Below are 16,642 nucleotides of genomic sequence, written 5' to 3'. Positions count from 1 at the left end.
GGGGATCACAGTTGATAAGTAAACATTCAGTACTAAAATAGTCAACAGTAAACACTGGCAGTAAACAATGGAAGGAGGAAGGTGCAAGGCAGGCAAATAAAAGTGGAAAGTGAGAGTTGTGGAAGGTACTACCCAGGGAAGGTTAAAACAAGGTGGAATAGTACTAGTAGTAGTACTAGTGCCAGTACTAGTTACCCATTTACTACAAGGATTTCAAACGATATCCAATGCTAGTACAAGATGGAACAATCCCAAAGAGTCTATCAATTTACTACCCAAAAAGGCAGTTTACAGCGAAGATCAATCTCAACCAAATGCGTAGTTTATATTATGTGCTGCACGCATTCAAGTTTATAGTAGACACCATGTACAAGCCAAGCCGCGTCAAGACTTAGGCGCAAGGTCACCAATTCAAGTTGTCACATAGATCATCTCATCCCAACATCCTCCGAACAAAGCTAGCCTGCTAGCCAGCCAGCCGACAAAGAACAAAAAAACGAATGGTTTCATTTTCCACACACACACACACCCAGCAAGCGGGAGGGGGCGGGAAAAGTACTCAGGCTCATTAAGAGTTTGATTTGAATTTGACAAATCGAATTAGGCTTATGCCTGGGCGGCGAAGCCGAGGCGAGGTCCGTTGGAGTCGAAGACAGTGTACTGGCTCTTCAGGAAGATGTCACCGAAGATAGAGAAGCCGAGACCAGAGTTGCTCTGGATACCGCCGAAGCAGGTGGAGCTACCGTCACTGACGGGGGCGAAGTTGATCAGGTCACCGGAGACAACGGCGTCATAGCCGCCAATGGTGACGGTGAAGTCGGGGAGCTTGGAAGAGCAGGCGAAGGTGTAACCACCGGCGGACTGGTCCGACTTGGCACCGTCGACCTGCTTGTAGTAGGCGGAGACAACATCGTCGGGGAGCATCAGCAGGGTGGTACCAGTGTCTAGAAGAATTTTGGTGAGCTTTGGTTTGGACACATGTTGAGTTTAATCGAGGAAGGATTTCACTTACCAGCAATACCCTTGATAGAACCACCAGTCTGGCTGCCAACCTTGTAGCTGTCGGCAGTGAACATCCAGAAGCCCTGGGAGCTGTCGACATCAGTGTAGGCAAGCTGGCCGGTGTACTTGGACTTGTCGATGTAACCGAAGTCGTAGGAGCCGGGCTTGTTGTGCTTCAGGGTGACAGCGAAGAGAGGCTTGTCGAGCTGGCTCTTGACAGTGTCGAAGAAGGTCTTCTGGGCCTGGGGCTTAACGGTGTTGATGGAGCTGAAAGCCAAGCCCAGCAGACCATCGTTGTTCTTGTCCTGCACGAACTGCTGGCTGATCTGCTTGGCAGCCTCAACGGCCTGACCAGAGGCCTTAACACCACCGACAATGACGGTGTCCTTGTAGACGTCACCGCTGGCAGAGCTCTGGTCACCATAGGAGATGGACCAGGTGGCGCCGGACAGCTTGGTACCGTTGCTGGGCTTGTAGATGGAGTGTCCACTCTGCTCAGAGGCGGGCAACTCTCCGGAGAAGACCCAACTATATAAAGAAAAGAGATTAGCATTTGCCATTAAGATCTAATCAGCCAGAGTATAAACTTACAGATCGGCAGAACCGGTGTCGAAGTCCAGGTTCAGGGTTGTACCACCGACGTTGACGGGAGTCAGATACTCTTCATCATTGGCCTCGGGGGTGGTGGTAGCGGAGCCGCTCTCAGCAGCAGCCTTAACACCCGAGGGGATGGTGGCGCCGTACTTGGAGAGGGCATTGGCGTACATGCCGGGCAAGTTGATAGTCCGGGTCTTGGTGACAGGGCGAACCGACTGGTTGATAGTGAACTTGCTCTTTCCACCCATCGGCACAGCCGAAGAGACGGAGGCAATACCGGCCAGAACGGCGGTGACCTTGCTGAAGACAACCATAGTGAATGGATTTAAAAAAAGAACGATACTCTAAAAAGAATGGAGAGTGATCGAAGGATGTTGAGAGGATTGGATGATGGATCTATTCAAATGGGCCGGAGGTTAGGCCTCCTTTATAGGATAGCAGACGTTTCGCCATTGCAAGCTTCTTTTGACAAACAGGTCCCGGGGTGGCACCTATCTCAGGGTCCAGGAGAAGGAGAACTTGCTCTTCCGGGAAGCCCACGGTGCCGATCCAGTACTCCAGGGACCCGAAACCTCAAACTTCAAGATCGACGCGGAGTCCATCGGCCAGCCAGATTAACACGACGGAGTCCGCCAAGAGGGGCACGGGGAGGAGGGCGACCAAGGAGAAGATGAGACAGCATCTCGGTTGGTAGTCCAGGCTGCTGCACCTGGGCGTTCAGGGCACGGCGGGGATCACGCCTTGGGTGCGACAGAAACGAGAAACGGAGGCTTGGTCACGACAAGCTACACTGCCAAACACTGGTGCCAGAACGGGGAAGTCCGGCCAAGACACAACACGAGTATGTAGGAAGCTTGATATCCATTCGGTAGAGCCCTGACGATCTCCATTCGCTGCCATCTTCAGGGTTCAGGTGGGGCGAGACTCCAGAGCCAAGCGATAGACTGTACGAAGTAAGTGAAGTGGAGGTGGAAAGTGATCAGGGACCACGCTAAGAGCAAGAGTAGTCCAATCCATCATGGTTGTCAAATCGAACTGCAATATCAAAGTCGAGGGGATCGAGACTTGGCCCTGTCGATCATCGCCTGTTATCTCCATGAGCAGCCAATCACCTACCCAACATGGCTAGCCACAGACTTTCCCCTCCAATCGAGGTCACATCGCGCCCGCGGCCGCCTTCGCAAGCCGGGAGTTTCATGGATGTGGGCAAAGGTAATTGGAGGGCTCTATCCACTGGTGAAGCAGTCGCTTGGAACCTTCGATATGAGCCCACTCCAGTCCACTTGACCCCAGAAGGACTAGAGGCAGATCGGGACATGGCAGCGCACTCTGGCATTGGATCGATGGAAAGCAGCCTAAAGCAGGGGATAGCACGAGCCTCGGGGAATAATGTGAGCCCGTCGTCGAATGATAGACCTTAATATCGGTCGGCCGGAGTCCGTGGCGCAATCCACCCTGCACATACGTTGAACCCATGCCGCGCGAGCTTGGCGCAGACAAGCAACCACGCCCAGAGATGCCCAGAGTATCGATATAGTGGAAATGATCGGCCAAGGCGATGTGACCCTTGACGGAGGGTAAGCCATGAAAGCCTTCTAGATGCTCTAATGCATGCAGCAGCCAGCCCTGTGGCGAGATCCTTCAGTGCGGCGAACGGCCTCGATGTGGCTTCCGCAATAACCAAACGAAGTGTAGGATCGGCCGAGCTGGATCGACGAGATAGCAGAAAGTCAAAAGTTGTAGACAAACTCCAAACTCGCGATCACATCTGCGTGGTTGAAGAGACATGATAGGTGCGGCTGGGAGGGGTTGGAAGTGCAGGTACTACAAGTCATGTTGCCCTAACCACATTCCTCCGACGGAAAGTGAGTGCTTCGGACTCGCCGATTTACAGATGGAGTTGCATGCACATGAGTTGTATGTACTTATGTCCATTTGCAGGAGACATTCATTTCAAGCTACTAGTAAATGTAATGGGTATTTCCATTCAATCTTCCCAATGCAAGCCGAAATGGTTCTTACCCTCCTTTTTACTCCGTATATCATATTTACCCCCCTGCTCTCTAGAGACAAAATATCTCTAGGCCAAGCCACCCGGTAACCTATTCTACAAGGCTGATAGATTCAAAGCTAAAGATTAAGCATGTGAAGATCCTCCACCACGCGATGAAACTAGGGCCCCGCAATCTTGAGACCGACGGAGACCGCATAGTGACCTTTAATCTCGATCTTCCATACTTTGTAGCTGATCCAATTAATATAAAAAAAATGCCTGGCAAAGGGAGAAGGTGGCAAGGCGTACGTATTACAGAGCAAAGAGAGGGAATAAGAATGGTCTAGATGACAGGTACGAAGAAGGCAGGAGAAAACGTAGGAGAAAAAGGTCATGTTTCAACCAAATTGCTACATCGACCAATCACGGCCCAAGAAATGCACTACCAAAAATTACCAGGCGGGGTTTTCGTAAGGGGGGTATATATCGTCAAACGGGGAAAGGGGCAAAATGCAAGAGAAAACAAAGTACGTGTCTCATCCAGTTCGAAGCGGAGTTCGAGGCAGACCCTCGGCCGGGATTAACGGGCTGCCGGGGCTGTCAGAGAGCTGTCAAGGCAAAAACTGAGACGCAAGCGCCCCACCCCCAGACTCGCCCTCACCGTTGGCATTTCCACCGTCATAGCCCTCATTCAGGAGCACTTCTAGCATATCGAACTCGCCTAGCATTGGACCAGTTCCACCCAAACCTTGATCAACAACACCGGTGGAGCTGTTGAAGAATTGGTCCAGTGGCAGCGCAAACCAATCTAGCGTGCCTGACGTACTCGTCGCTCCATTTGTGTCCCCAACAGCCTGTGATGAAACAGCATGGTTTGGTGAATTAATATCGTTGGTAGGCATCGTCGAGTTCGAGTCGTAGTAATTGTAGTACACGGATGGCGGAGGCGGCATAAATGACACGTTCAGGCTGGAAGAGTTAATGGATTGCGAAGGAATATTCGCCAGTGGATCATGGCCCGATCCGATCGGGTGTCCGCCGGCGCCGTTACTATCCACATATCCCAATCCAGTTCCGCTCGGTGTAGCATCTTGGCCGTGAGATGACGACCAAGGGGTTTGCGGGCCGTCACGGCGACCCGATACGGCCTCGCGCGGTGGAGAATGAGCTCGTGAAACCGGTGCTGAGCCACGGTCGTGTGCGTCGCCATCTCCTCCGCGATCGTGTGGCGCAAATCGCAAAAAGCGTGTACGAATGCTACTCGTCAGAAGCTCCAGCAACCGAGCAACGGTGTTACTGATGTGGACATCATCCACGACAAACGTTCGCAGTGCCTCGACTGTCCGGTCCTGGAGATCCAAGGAGACTCGTACATCGTCTTCTCGGGCACCTAATGTGAAAGTCTAAATGGCGATTTTTGTGAGCTCATATTAATTTTCGGTGGACACAGAAGAGAACTTACTTTCAAAATAAATATCATGCCAGACAAAATGCGGAAAAAAGTCCGGATAGGAGCATGCTTAAGGCGGCCACCGGGGACCAGCCCTTCCAAAACAGTCTGTAGAATCCGACGCGAAGCATCTACAACTTCCTGGATATATTGCTCGTTGACGCGGTATTGCTCCATCAAGGTCCGGAACCAGCCAGTGCTACCGGCAGATGGTCCCATTCCAGGCCGAGCAGGTTGAGTCTGGCCGGACTCGTTGGACATAGTAGTCCAACGGTCAACGACCGCTTGCAAAGCCAACGAATTCACGTAGAGCCCTGTGCCATGTCAGTGGGTACTGTTCATTGATCTAAAGAGGCTTAATATCATAACTCACGTGTATACTCATATTCAATAATCAAAACACTTCGCATAGCCGGAGACACTATTCCTTGTCAATAAATTGAGACAGAGCAATTATCAACGAAGAACTCACTGTTAACACGGTCCAGATGATTTCGGAACTCTCGTAGTTGAGGTTGGAACCAATCGATTCGTTCCCGGTATCTCCCATCCGGATCAGTTCTGATGTCTGCTCAGTCGAAGCGAAAAGTTGGTGGTTGGCTTGGTACACAATCTTAGATATCCCCATCCAACAATCTTGCATCCGATCCAGATCTGAGTCGCCTTCTTTCATATCAGCGGTCGTTGAAGCCGGGTCTTGGCCCCACTCGGGCAATGGAAGCATGGAAGGAATTCCAAGGCGTCCACTGCTGTGTGTAATGAAAACCAGAATCAGCCGACGCAGCCGAAGCTTCCGCGAGTGTTCTACTTGTGGTTCAGGGGCTGTTTTTGATTCACTCTTGTGGTCGAAAACTCCAAGCTCAAAAGCCAAGGCTTGAGCGGTGCTGAGCAGCATCCAGGACATCCGATCTGACCGCCAAGCAGGTTCCAGCCATTTTTGAAAGGCAAGACGTCCTTCTGGAGAGGTAGCCGGTCCCTTGGCATGTTCGCCATCATTTTCCAAGTCCTTGTCACGACTGTATGACTGAGCGTCCATGTCCAAGAGGGTATTTTCGTCATCGCCAGGTGGGAAATGAAGGTTGCGTGGGTGCCAGTCCGTGAGAATCAGTAACGCTTCTACGGTTCCCAGTGCTCTTAGATTACCGTTGGCGTTCGGTCGTCCAGATGTTGGCGCTAAGTCAAGACCTCGAGGCCCACGAATGCCCGGTCCGTTAGCGTCAAATTTCTCTTGGCCCCAAAATAGTCGTTCAATCATGCCGCGAAGATAGGACCAGAGACGATCATGGATGTAGAATGCCCGGGTGCTTGCTCCGTCGCCCTGGGGTTTCAAGTGTCGAGATGAAATTGTGAGAATAGTCACAGCTAGCACGGGCTCTTCCGTGAGTAATGTTCGATGTGTCGAGGGTTGTGAGTAGTCTGGCGTTACCACAGGACTCATTGGAGCAAGGTTCTCATAGTAGTAAGCCACGTAATTCATGCCTTCTTCTACAGTCATCCATCCGGCACGAACAAAGCGTAGCCGTGACCATGCTCGAACCGCATCGATGTATCCGGGATCTTGCGTATCTGTGGAGCTCTCCTCCTGGTGGTCCGCGGGATCCGAGGTCTGGGGATCTGCGACCCCTGCACCACCACCTTGAAAGTAGCCATTGTTACCACTGGAGGACAAACCGGATCGCGGGGTTCGAGAAAAAGACCCGGGCGAGTTGCCATGTGCCAGCGGCGAAGGGCCGGAATTAAAGGATGAGACTGACTGCCGCGCATTAAAACGATTCTCGAGGCTTTGGCGGTTCAGATCCTCTGTCCTGCCGGCCGCCTCTGAAAGTAGATGTAAGGCATCATGGGTATTGGTGATGGCTGGCGACAAGAGCTCCACCGCAGTCCGATTCATCATGGGCTGTCCACCATATACCGGTACCGAGTTCAAATTACGGTCTCCGGTAGCGTATTGCGATAGGCGCGGAGCTCTGGAATCGGCAAAAGGTCTTGACGAGGAAGATATGGGGGCGCTGGGGGTATATCGTTGGGCAGCGGCCGCAGCTGCCGGGGCTGGAGCTGGAGCTGGGGCTGGTTCTGCCCATCGCTGGCGCGCGCGAAAGCCCTCTACGTCGAATGAGGGCTCAGCTGCGGGGAATGGAGAATCTTCTGTGGGTGCTTCTTTCACAGAGACCTCACCGATCATCATTCGCTTGTCCCGTTGAAGGACGGGCCCGGGGCCGGGAGTTTCTTCTTCATCTTCTTCGGCATCGGAGAGCTTGCGCTTGCGACGAGTGGCTGAGAATTCGCATCGTTTACTCTCACGACGACATCGAACACAAGGTGGGGGACGAGGATTATCGACACCTGGTACATGATTTTTTTAGATTAGCCAGCCAGTGACAAGCGGGGGAGGTATTGCTCGTACTGCCCAAGTCACACTTCACCTTGCGCTTGCGACACGGATCGCAAGCCTGATAGCCGCGCCTATGCTGCGGGGCAACGGAGGGCGATGGTGACTTGCCGACATCCGCGTCGAGTCCCATGTTGTTTGTTGCAGCAGGGTGGGTTTAGCGGATTGGCGATGCTGGGGAAAGCCGATGCAAAGCGAAGATAAGCTGGAAGGCGGTCTGGAACGGACCGAGGAGGGGAGGCAGATTTATTTATGCGACAATTGATTGGATGCCGCCATTGGAGAACTGGAGACTGGGGGGGATTGGGGGACTGGGGAGGAAGGGAGATTGGATTGCCTGGAGACTCGGGGACTGATTCAAGAGGAAAATTGGTCAAAAGGTTTTTTTCCCTCTTTTTTTTCACAAAGCAAAATCTAGGCTCTGCACTATCCGTAGTCCACGTCGCCGACCAGCCACCGATTTCCATTGTATAATAGAATAGGTCTGCGGGGTAGAAAAAAAGTGTAAGAGTTACATCGCCAAACCCTCAAAGTGGATTGGACGGGTTCGCTTCTCCTCGTGGGCACCAATGAGCCTATAGCCACCGGAATTAGTATAGGTCATATAAACACGGGCGATCTCGACATTAGATCGCCATGACATCCGATCTGAGACAAACATCGCCAAATTGTACAGGGAATAGTACTACTTTCGTAGATACACACACGGACCGTGTGGCAATCATTCCCATTCGCTAAATGCAACCCGCTCGAATATACCGCGCGCCTCTAAGTACCGAAAAAAAATATTGTACAGAAAAGAAAATGTATCCGTCCCAGTATGTTGCTTAACATCGGACTAAAAGAAAGAAGAAACCCAATGCCGCTTAAGACTAAGCTATTCGGGGCGACACAGACGGACCAGCAACAGCAGCAACAGACTTGGGTGCGTCCTTCATGCTGAGCTCACTCATACGAGAGACCCCGTCCAAAGCTCTGCGCGGTGGAACAAACTCGCCAGAGACCGCGCTATCTGTGCTATTGCGACGAGACAGGTTCGGGGTATACCTCCCAGTGAAAAGACCTCGAATACCCCCAGGCTTCCGGGCCGGTATTTCGTGCACCACCGCAGTCAGTATGTAGAAAAGATATTTGAGATTCGGAAGAGTCTGGCGAATGTCCAGAACGCGGACACCTTGCCGGTTGAGCAGGAACTCGATGTCTTTATTTAGAAGAAACACGCCGTAGCCGAATTTATAATCCCCGCCAACCGGGTATAGAGGGAAAGTTCGTTGCGAGAGGTCCTTGGACACGGGATCCCGAACCAATGAAGCCGAGCTGTTCGGAGTAATCGGGTATGGAATCACCACGGACAAATAGAAAGAAAGAAGATGTACCAAGTGGGCTGCATAGCCCAGAGCGGCGGCCAGAATTTTGGGATCGGCGTCTCCGAACCCGTTAGAGCTCAAGTTGGGTAGCTCCAGTCCCCGAATGGTAAATCCCAGCGTTTGGTCGGGAATAGATTCAATCGGGTAAACATTCATCAAATCCTCCGCAATTCGGCGAATCTGGCCCTTAGTCTCTTCATGCGCCTGGTTGAGTAATTGATCACTGTGAGACAATTTGTCTTTGGCATCAGGAAGATGAGTCCGTTCCTTGTCCATTGTGGCTCGGCCATGCTCCATTGCCTTGCGACGATACGCGAGGCTGGCTTTCAGATCATCTTTGCGCTTCGTCGTTCTTTGCACCGCCTTCCGCTGGGCATCTACAAGCCCCTTGGTTGAATCGCATCGTTCCTTGGCACTCGCAGCCTTGCTAACGAGCTCGAACTGATTCTCATTTTTGGTAACAGTGTCACCAATTTGTGACTCGATAGTTCTCGTTATTGCGAGCGTGTCTTGAAGAACCAAGTCCAAATTAACCATTTTCATCAACTGATCATAAGAAGAGGTGGTAAGAACACTCCCGTCACCGACACCTCGGCGATTGGCGCCATCAAATGGCTTTTCCACCGGAGGAATGTCAGTCAAATTAGCATATACACCATCTGTGAGGTGAAAAACAAGACAATTGGTAGGTAGTGGTTGGTGGAAGCTGTCTAAGCTCTTTCCCAGGAATTGCAAGTATCGTAGATTCTGCTTTAACTCGACCAAAAGTATAAACTCAGACATGGCCTCCGTTTGAACCCATAGTTTGATTGTTATTGTATCAAGCCGACACACTAACGGCCATGACGCATTCAAGTCGAAGAACTGAAAGCTGGGGTTGGTCGTCTTCCTCAGGGTTTCACTGATATACAAAGGCTCTTCAATGCCATCGGAGTGAATCGAGAAGAATGTGTCTGCCATGCGATTCTTCACAATCCCAGCGAGTTTCTCCTGCCGTGATCTAGGGTTGGGGTCGTTCCAGGGCAGGGTACTGCGGCGGCGTGACGGGCCCAGCTCAGGCTTCTTCTGCTTCTTGTTTTCAAGCTGTTGATCTTGTCCCCCGGGCGATTTCAGGTCTGAGAATGATCGGGAGGTATGCAGCGACTGGGTATCTTTCTGCGCGAGAAATTTCGAGGGCGATTTCAGGCTGTTGGGGATATCGTCGTCATCAATGGTTTTGCCGCGGCCTCGAGATGCGGGTGGAGTCACGTCCAGGTTGCGCACCCAGATACCAATTACATTGCGTAGTCGGCGATTCTGCGACGTGTTAGTATTACAGAGAACAATCATTCCACGCTCAACATACCCATGGATAAAGGAACGGCCCTCCCCTGCGCGCACCGGCGTCATGCCCCGGAGCTGCGTCCATGGCGCCCGAACCCTCCATTCGTGGAGGCTAGGGTGACCAGGGGGGGACACGGTACTCAGTAGGTATTCAATAAAGAATGATAAGTATGCATGCTTCACAAACACGAGCCGAATCGTGCAACTTGACGCGTGAGAAACAATGGGGGATTGAAGTAGAAGCGATAAGGCGATGCGGAGACCTGCAGACGGGCCGCCAAGACCACGACTGCCCCGTCAAAAAATCCACCTCCGTCCTCACCTCCCGCAGACACCGAACACCCTCAATCCCCAATCACTCCGATCTCTGCGACAGATTGACCAGTGTCGCCCTCACGATCTTCTGTTTCGAGCGACTGAACACAAACTCCGGCCGCAATGGCCTCCTCAAACTCGGCCGCGAAGCCGATCAAGAAGATCCTTGACGCAACTAAGATCTCTTCCTTGACCTCGAAACTCGTCCGCAGACCCCTCGACCCCAAGGCTCGCGTCCCCATTCAAGGACGTCCCCGAGAGGGTAACTCGAATGCATTCAAGGAGGCTTCCACCCGCGAGAGCGTGCGGTTGCAGAAGGCCTTGAATGCGGTCGCTCACGGCAAGCACATCTTTGTCTACCACAATGTTCGGACGAAGCAAGTCGTGTATTCCCTGACTCGATACCTGGAGGTAAGTTTCCATCGCTGTCTATGATGCCTAAGACTCTGCCTCTTCTATCATTATCATTGCCATTAATTGAATTGATCAATCATGGTGACCCTCTGGTCTACCCTCCATCCAAAGCAAAAACCACAGCCGGCTAATCTAACCATCTCCCTCATACAGAAAACCAACCTCCTGCGGCAAATGGTCTACCACGGCAAGAAAACCGTCCCCGCCGAACTCCGCCGCGATATGTGGGTTCCTTACTACTCCGTCCACTTCGGTGATGCACGACTCGGTCTGCGCGCCTATCAACTCCTCCGCGAATTCTCCCTGCAACGACAGCTCGCCCCGCCAGCGGAGATGATCACCGTGACAAAAGAATTCCTGGACTCCAAGCGGCCGAAGGACCCCCCTAGCCGGGGAGGAATTCGACAAGATCAACCTGAAGCGAATCGGGCAGACGATGGAGAAGAGAGAGCGCGCACGTGTTCTTATGAACCAAAAGGCTACCTCAGTGGCCGATATCGCCGCTGCCCTGGCCATCCAGGATAAGGCAATTGCGAACGGACTTTTGGAAGAGACATCCAAGCGCGGATATCTGACCCGCAAAGCGCGCCAACGCCGCCGCGCAGCTCTGGAGCGCATGGCGAAACAGCAGGAGTGGAATCAGGAACACATCGCCGCGCTGGAGCAACGATTTGCCGACCTTTCCGGCGAGGAAGTGGAGATCGGCGAGGCGGATGGTGAATATCCCGAAAATGCGAAGGACGTGAAGATCCTTTGGCGTGATGTGCACGACGCTTACTTTGCTGAGAGCTGGCCTGCTGATGTGCAGCACGGCGAGCTGGAGCTCAAGCGTACCCACATCATTGGAGCTGAGCTTCGCCACGAGGGCTCGGGTGAGGTCGTTACTGAGCACCAGTTCAACGAGAGAAAGGAGGACCAATAAGCAAGTCGGTTTCGGTTCCTCTGCCGATGCCTGCTTCTTACCGGATATTTCGTTGCCCTTTTTTTTAGTTGGTCTGGGCCGCATTGAGCGATACTCTACACTGTTGATATCATTTTTCCATCTCTTTATGGGGATTGGGCCCAGGCGAGATGGGTGATGCCTTTTGTATTTCACCTTGTGTTTTCCCCCATGTGTTCTACTCAGCTGTGAGGACTTTTTACTGCATAAATTGTATTTTTAGACAATTCAATATCACGTTTGTGACAAATATTGACAACAGAATAAGAACGTAATATGGGGCACTTTGTACTGGCGTTCCGGGTAAACTTCAGGTTTGGGCATTATGAAAATGATTGGATTACCCAGCTAATAACTATACCAACCCATTTCCGCTCACTACCGGCGGGACATTGCGGCGGCCGTCCCGGACAAACTTGAATCACTTGACCGGGATTATATTGCGAGAACGCTGTTTGGCATGACCTGGAAAGAATGGCATTTCCTCACGCCGCACTGGGTTGACAGATGGGTTGACAGAAATGATCCGGTGCATGTTGGGCTGCGGGACTATGGTGAATATGACGAGGTACCCGTTAGAGTTATTCCGAGTATAGACTTCGCTGTGTTTGCTAGGGATGATATTGGTGTGGACCATGATATTTGGAAGAACGAAAAGGATGGCCGTCTTATGATGTTCGAAGTTTATGAATTGCTGGAAGCAGCTGAAGCTTCTCACCGAAGCTTGGCTCAAAGTTAGAATGCCAATAATATGGATGGCTTGGATGCCCAGGCATCCCGAAGGGCGATTCAGGCGATGGTGAAAGATACTTGCAGTTTTTAAGATCTGCATGGCCAATGGGACTGATGGATGCGATGGGTCCTCCCGTTTCCGATCTCATGGGAACGATATTAAGATCGCTATCGCAATCTCTATGATACTAAAAGCCGGTGTCCCTAACAATAAGGTCTATGGTCCTGCCACAGCCCGACTTCCCAAGTCAGGAGCCAGGCCTGGCGAATGTACCAAAACTCCAGACTATATTGCCAATGCCGAGATGAACGAGCGGCTTGACAGTGATGATAAGGAAATTACGACCTACTTCGATGAAGGGAGTAAATCAATGATCTCTACTCCAAAAATGGCACCTGGGTCGCTTGTAACAACAGGGAAAACGGGGCTTCCCGTTTATGGGAGTGGTGTGAAAGTGGCCATCTCGCTGGAACTGCTCTATGGGCGATTGATCTTACGGAATTTATCAGCGGAGATTATGATGGCACAAGGTTAGGAACAGTCTACCCAACTAACTGCACGGAATCCATTGATAATATGGATCATTTGGAGGTAGCAACCGGCATTGACGACTACTACATGAATATTTATCTTATCCAGGCCTTGTCAGGAAACCTTACTACGTCCCTCAGCAAGTATCAAGAACTTTCGGACGATAATTACGACCAGAAGTTTAGCTGGTATAAGGAGGCGGTTCAAAAATCTGCCCCCGAAAATCTACAGTCCTTTTTGAAGGCAAACGACACCCTATATTTTGATTGCGTTCAAGGTGGAGATACAGATGACTACAAGAACCAAACAAGCAAAGATTGTGTTCATGACAGGTCGCTCCGCATTTCAGTCGACGTATCTCTGCGGCACACATTGATGAATTAGGAACGGAAGTTAAGGGTGGAATGGCCCAAGTTGAGAAGTTGATAAAACGGTGTCACTAGGCGGGGACTGCATAACGTTGCTTCAAGATGTCGCGCAAATTCACTAAGCATGGAACGTTGAGTCTGGAGTCAAATGGATGTTTCCCTTCGAGTTCAAGTTGTAATACAAGTAGATATGTTAGACAGTGAAAAACAGGTACTAATAAATGAACTCCAGGTCTACAATCCAAGATTTGTCTGAGAAAAACATAAACCAGTGTGTAGAAGTGTAACGACCGGACCTTGATTTCCGTGCGATAAGATAGCCATACATACAGACATCCTAATAGGATGAGATGGGATCACAACAAAAGTGAAAAGGTTATCGGAAGAAACAAGTTGGAAGAAGGCATTGAAAATAAAAAGTCTTAATCTCATAAAGCCCAAGTTGAGGGCAAAGGGTCCAAAACAGATTGGAAATATGCCAAGAACAGGACACTATGAGAGAGTCCTCAATGGCAACAACAACAAAAAGGCAAGTTTGGTAGGGTTGGTGTGTGTGGATGGGAAGTCATAAATCGGGCGCCGATGTGCAGCGTGTGTAAATCAGAAAATGAATAGAAAAAGAACAGGGGGGTGTGGTGGTGGGGGAAAAAGTAAACAACAGAAACAGCTCCATGTTTCACTGGCAGGCTCAGGCTCAGTCACAGTCATTCAGAAAAGTATGGGATCCAAAATTCATAAAATGAAGACAAGGAAAACGTATGTGCGCATTCTATCTGTTTGCTGTGCTCCTTGGAAGAAGTTCTTTCGGGGTCTGGAGAGAGACTTTTGTCAATAAAAAAAGGATCTTCCGACAACTTATTTGCTCTGCTGAGGAGCGTTACTAGAACTTAGAATATCCACAGAGGGGAGTTGGCGATTGTCTGCGAGATTGAGTTCGGGCCCTGGTTCTTGCTTGTCGTTGCTGCTGGCCATTTTCTCCAGAATTTCTTCATGGGCCTGCTCTGCAAGCTCGGGATTGTCCGCGATGCCCGTACTCGCCATGCTTCTTCGGGCACCTTCCACGATCTTGTCGGCTTCGCTGACACCGCCAGGAACATTGGCTGACGGGTCACCGTCCACTCCAATGGGATCTGCTTTATTGTTCACGACGTCCTTCACCCGGTTGGAATCGAGACGGATGACCATGCAGGACAGATTGTCTGTACTGAAGCGTGCAAGGGCGTGATCCACAAGAATCTTCGAGGCATTTTGGGCATCCTGCACATTGCGGATGAGATCAACAGCCTCTTGGTCACTACATACATCCCATAGCTAGATTTGAAAAGTTAGTTATGTTCTCAAAGTCAAAGGGGGGATTTAGAAGGTAAACATACCCCGTCGCAAGCCAGAATGATGAACTCGTCAGCATCTGGCTGTATCACGGTTTCAGTGGTATAGGGATGCCCAGTAACTAGATCTTTGAGATAGGTATCGCCCAAGGCACGGGTGACGGCCAAAACACCATTGACACGGTTGTTGAGAATTAATCCGCCAGCGTTGGTAATCCTCTTTCCTTCGTTCTCGTCACTTCCCTTGTGATCATACGATAAACGCAGTGCTTTCCCATTGCGACACAGTACAATGCGAGCATCACCAACGTTGGCGGTATACAGCACTCGTTGACGAATAGCCTTTTCTTGCAACTTGGGAATGGACCCTCCTGAGGGGGCATCTTGAGTCGGTGTTTCCGCGGCATCCGAGTTGGCGCTAACAGCCGCGGTGGCAGGGGCAAGGGCAGCAGACCCGGTAGCGGAATTTGAGCTAGGGACACGATCTTCCCAACGGAGGACCGCGGTCACTGCAGTACAGCCACTGTTTTTCAAAGGCAGCTTCTCTAGCTGCTGGTCTACGCTGGTAAACGTTTGATCGAGAAGTTCGGGCACCGGGGTCGTCGGACTCCTGCGCATGACCTCTTCTAGGATCAGATGGAGCTTCTTGCCACACCACTCCGCCGCGAAAGTACCCGCATGCCCGTCGAAGATGGCGAAATAACCATTGTCTGTTTCCACCGCCTTCAGAGAATCGTTGGATGTCTGAGACTCGTTCGCGCTTGTCAGAGAGTCGTTGCCGTTGGTACTAGACGAGCCTGCTGGGGCCGGAGTCCCCAGAAAGTTGTACAGGTAGGCATGTGTATCTTCCATCGTCCGGCGGCATTTTCGATTGCGATCTTCCGTTACGCCAACGCGGAAAGATGAGCGTCCAGTCGGTACCGATTCTCCAGCGGAGTTATTGAAGGACCCTTGCGGGACAATCAGGGCGGGATCCATTTTTCCTAGCTTAGAGAGAGGACTCTCCGAGACGCTCGGACTGGTACTGAAGGAGGAACCTTCGCGCGTACCGTTCAGGGAGAGGCTGTTTTTGGCGGTGCTGAAGAAGTTAGCCGCCTTGGTGACGGTGCTGCTTCTGCGCTTCTTTTCGCCGGCGGGACCCTGATCTTCACTCTGTCGACGGAAGAAGCCAGCGCCAGGCGGGGAGAATCGCTTGTCGCGGGGGCTGGCGTTTTCGGGCTGGAGGCTCAGGGAACTCGTGTCGATTCCAGGTATGGTGGTGGCTTCGGTCTTATCTTTGGGTGGGCTCGAGGAGCCACTGAACATTCTGTTCAGCAACCCACCCTGAGAAGAAAAGCTACGGCGCTTATTTCCTGCCAGCTTGATTGTATCCCTCGAAAAGGATGGCGGGGGAGGTTTCAATGAAGTTGGACTTGGCGCGGGGCCGAGAATGGAGGGCGGCGTTGGGGAAGGGGACTGACGTAGGAGCAACAGTCGACCAGTCAGGAGAGAGGAGGGGGATGAAGCTTTAGGTCTAAAGAGTTAACAGGTGATCACTTCTTGAGAAAGACGAGCGATGACAAGCTGAAAGAAAGAGGATATGGGGAGGGGGGAGTTGTTGAGAGGAGGAGTAGTAGGTGGATGGATTGGGGGGGGACCACGGGAGGGCAAAGAGAGGCGACTTGACTGGAGTCGAGATTGGCAAGGAAGTGGGAGATAGTTGGAGCAGGACGATTGAACAGAGGGAATGTTCGTGGTAAGAGCGCAGGGCCATGCAATCCGTGTACTCGCCCAAGCATCGATGCGGCCAGCGCGCGTATATTGCACTCCTCATGATCATGCTCCATGCTGGCCTAACCCCGCCCTCCCGGAAGACCCGGGCAAGTATCTCTTCAGGGGGAAAAGAAGGAAAG

General features: G+C 51.5%; 10 protein-coding genes across 10 annotated transcripts; 5 read left to right on the top strand and 5 right to left on the bottom strand.

The window, feature by feature from the left end:
• Positions 1-606: 606 nt before the first annotated feature.
• On the bottom strand, positions 607-1,913 carry N7509_005541 (pepsin-like aspartic protease; the record flags this gene model as incomplete). The annotated part of the gene is made up of 3 exons (XM_056630178.1): positions 607-944; positions 1,013-1,530; positions 1,594-1,913. 3 exons carry the CDS (start codon positions 1,911-1,913, stop codon positions 607-609), a joined length of 1,176 nt encoding a protein of 391 aa, XP_056489480.1.
• Positions 1,914-1,952: 39 nt separating this feature from the next.
• On the top strand, positions 1,953-2,217 carry N7509_005540 (uncharacterized protein; the record flags this gene model as incomplete). The annotated part of the gene is made up of 2 exons (XM_056630177.1): positions 1,953-2,014; positions 2,076-2,217. 2 exons carry the CDS (start codon positions 1,953-1,955, stop codon positions 2,215-2,217), a joined length of 204 nt encoding a protein of 67 aa, XP_056489479.1.
• A 99-nt stretch (positions 2,218-2,316) lies between these two features.
• Positions 2,317-2,499, bottom strand: N7509_005539 (uncharacterized protein; the record flags this gene model as incomplete). Its single annotated transcript, XM_056630176.1, has 1 exon — positions 2,317-2,499. One exon carries the CDS (start codon positions 2,497-2,499, stop codon positions 2,317-2,319), a length of 183 nt encoding a protein of 60 aa, XP_056489478.1.
• A 221-nt stretch (positions 2,500-2,720) lies between these two features.
• On the top strand, positions 2,721-3,020 carry N7509_005538 (uncharacterized protein; the record flags this gene model as incomplete). The annotated part of the gene is made up of 1 exon (XM_056630175.1): positions 2,721-3,020. The coding sequence occupies one exon, from the start codon at positions 2,721-2,723 to the stop codon at positions 3,018-3,020; it is 300 nt and encodes a 99-aa protein (XP_056489477.1).
• A 1,183-nt stretch (positions 3,021-4,203) lies between these two features.
• Positions 4,204-7,564, bottom strand: N7509_005537 (uncharacterized protein; the record flags this gene model as incomplete). Its single annotated transcript, XM_056630174.1, has 5 exons — positions 4,204-4,995; positions 5,055-5,356; positions 5,416-5,463; positions 5,511-7,385; positions 7,447-7,564. The coding sequence occupies 5 exons, from the start codon at positions 7,562-7,564 to the stop codon at positions 4,204-4,206; spliced, it is 3,135 nt and encodes a 1,044-aa protein (XP_056489476.1).
• Positions 7,565-8,303: 739 nt separating this feature from the next.
• On the bottom strand, positions 8,304-10,206 carry N7509_005536 (putative UV radiation resistance protein (UVRAG); the record flags this gene model as incomplete). The annotated part of the gene is made up of 2 exons (XM_056630173.1): positions 8,304-10,094; positions 10,144-10,206. The coding sequence occupies 2 exons, from the start codon at positions 10,204-10,206 to the stop codon at positions 8,304-8,306; spliced, it is 1,854 nt and encodes a 617-aa protein (XP_056489475.1).
• Positions 10,207-10,559: 353 nt separating this feature from the next.
• Positions 10,560-11,772, top strand: N7509_005535 (mitochondrial 54S ribosomal protein mL67; the record flags this gene model as incomplete). The annotated part of the gene is made up of 3 exons (XM_056630172.1): positions 10,560-10,847; positions 11,004-11,192; positions 11,248-11,772. The coding sequence occupies 3 exons, from the start codon at positions 10,560-10,562 to the stop codon at positions 11,770-11,772; spliced, it is 1,002 nt and encodes a 333-aa protein (XP_056489474.1).
• Positions 11,773-12,250: 478 nt separating this feature from the next.
• On the top strand, positions 12,251-12,529 carry N7509_005534 (uncharacterized protein; the record flags this gene model as incomplete). Its single annotated transcript, XM_056630171.1, has 1 exon — positions 12,251-12,529. One exon carries the CDS (start codon positions 12,251-12,253, stop codon positions 12,527-12,529), a length of 279 nt encoding a protein of 92 aa, XP_056489473.1.
• A 91-nt stretch (positions 12,530-12,620) lies between these two features.
• N7509_005533 (uncharacterized protein) lies at positions 12,621-13,438 on the top strand (the record flags this gene model as incomplete). The annotated part of the gene is given in 2 exon segments (XM_056630170.1): positions 12,621-13,053; positions 13,065-13,438. 2 exon segments carry the CDS (start codon positions 12,621-12,623, stop codon positions 13,436-13,438), a joined length of 807 nt encoding a protein of 268 aa, XP_056489472.1.
• Positions 13,439-14,277: 839 nt separating this feature from the next.
• ptcG (type 2C protein phosphatase PTC1) lies at positions 14,278-16,055 on the bottom strand (the record flags this gene model as incomplete). Its single annotated transcript, XM_056630169.1, has 2 exons — positions 14,278-14,733; positions 14,796-16,055. 2 exons carry the CDS (start codon positions 16,053-16,055, stop codon positions 14,278-14,280), a joined length of 1,716 nt encoding a protein of 571 aa, XP_056489471.1.
• Between the last annotated feature and the right edge of the window lie 587 nt (positions 16,056-16,642).

Source organism: Penicillium cosmopolitanum, assembly GCF_028827165.1.
Source record: "Penicillium cosmopolitanum strain IBT 29677 chromosome Unknown utg000006l:49.0-5199605.0:1.0-5204138.0, whole genome shotgun sequence".
NCBI classification, from domain to species: Eukaryota; Fungi; Ascomycota; class Eurotiomycetes; order Eurotiales; family Aspergillaceae; genus Penicillium; species Penicillium cosmopolitanum.
The sequence above is the reverse complement of the archived record's forward strand: the minus strand, read 5'-3'. Positions and strand labels throughout refer to the sequence as shown.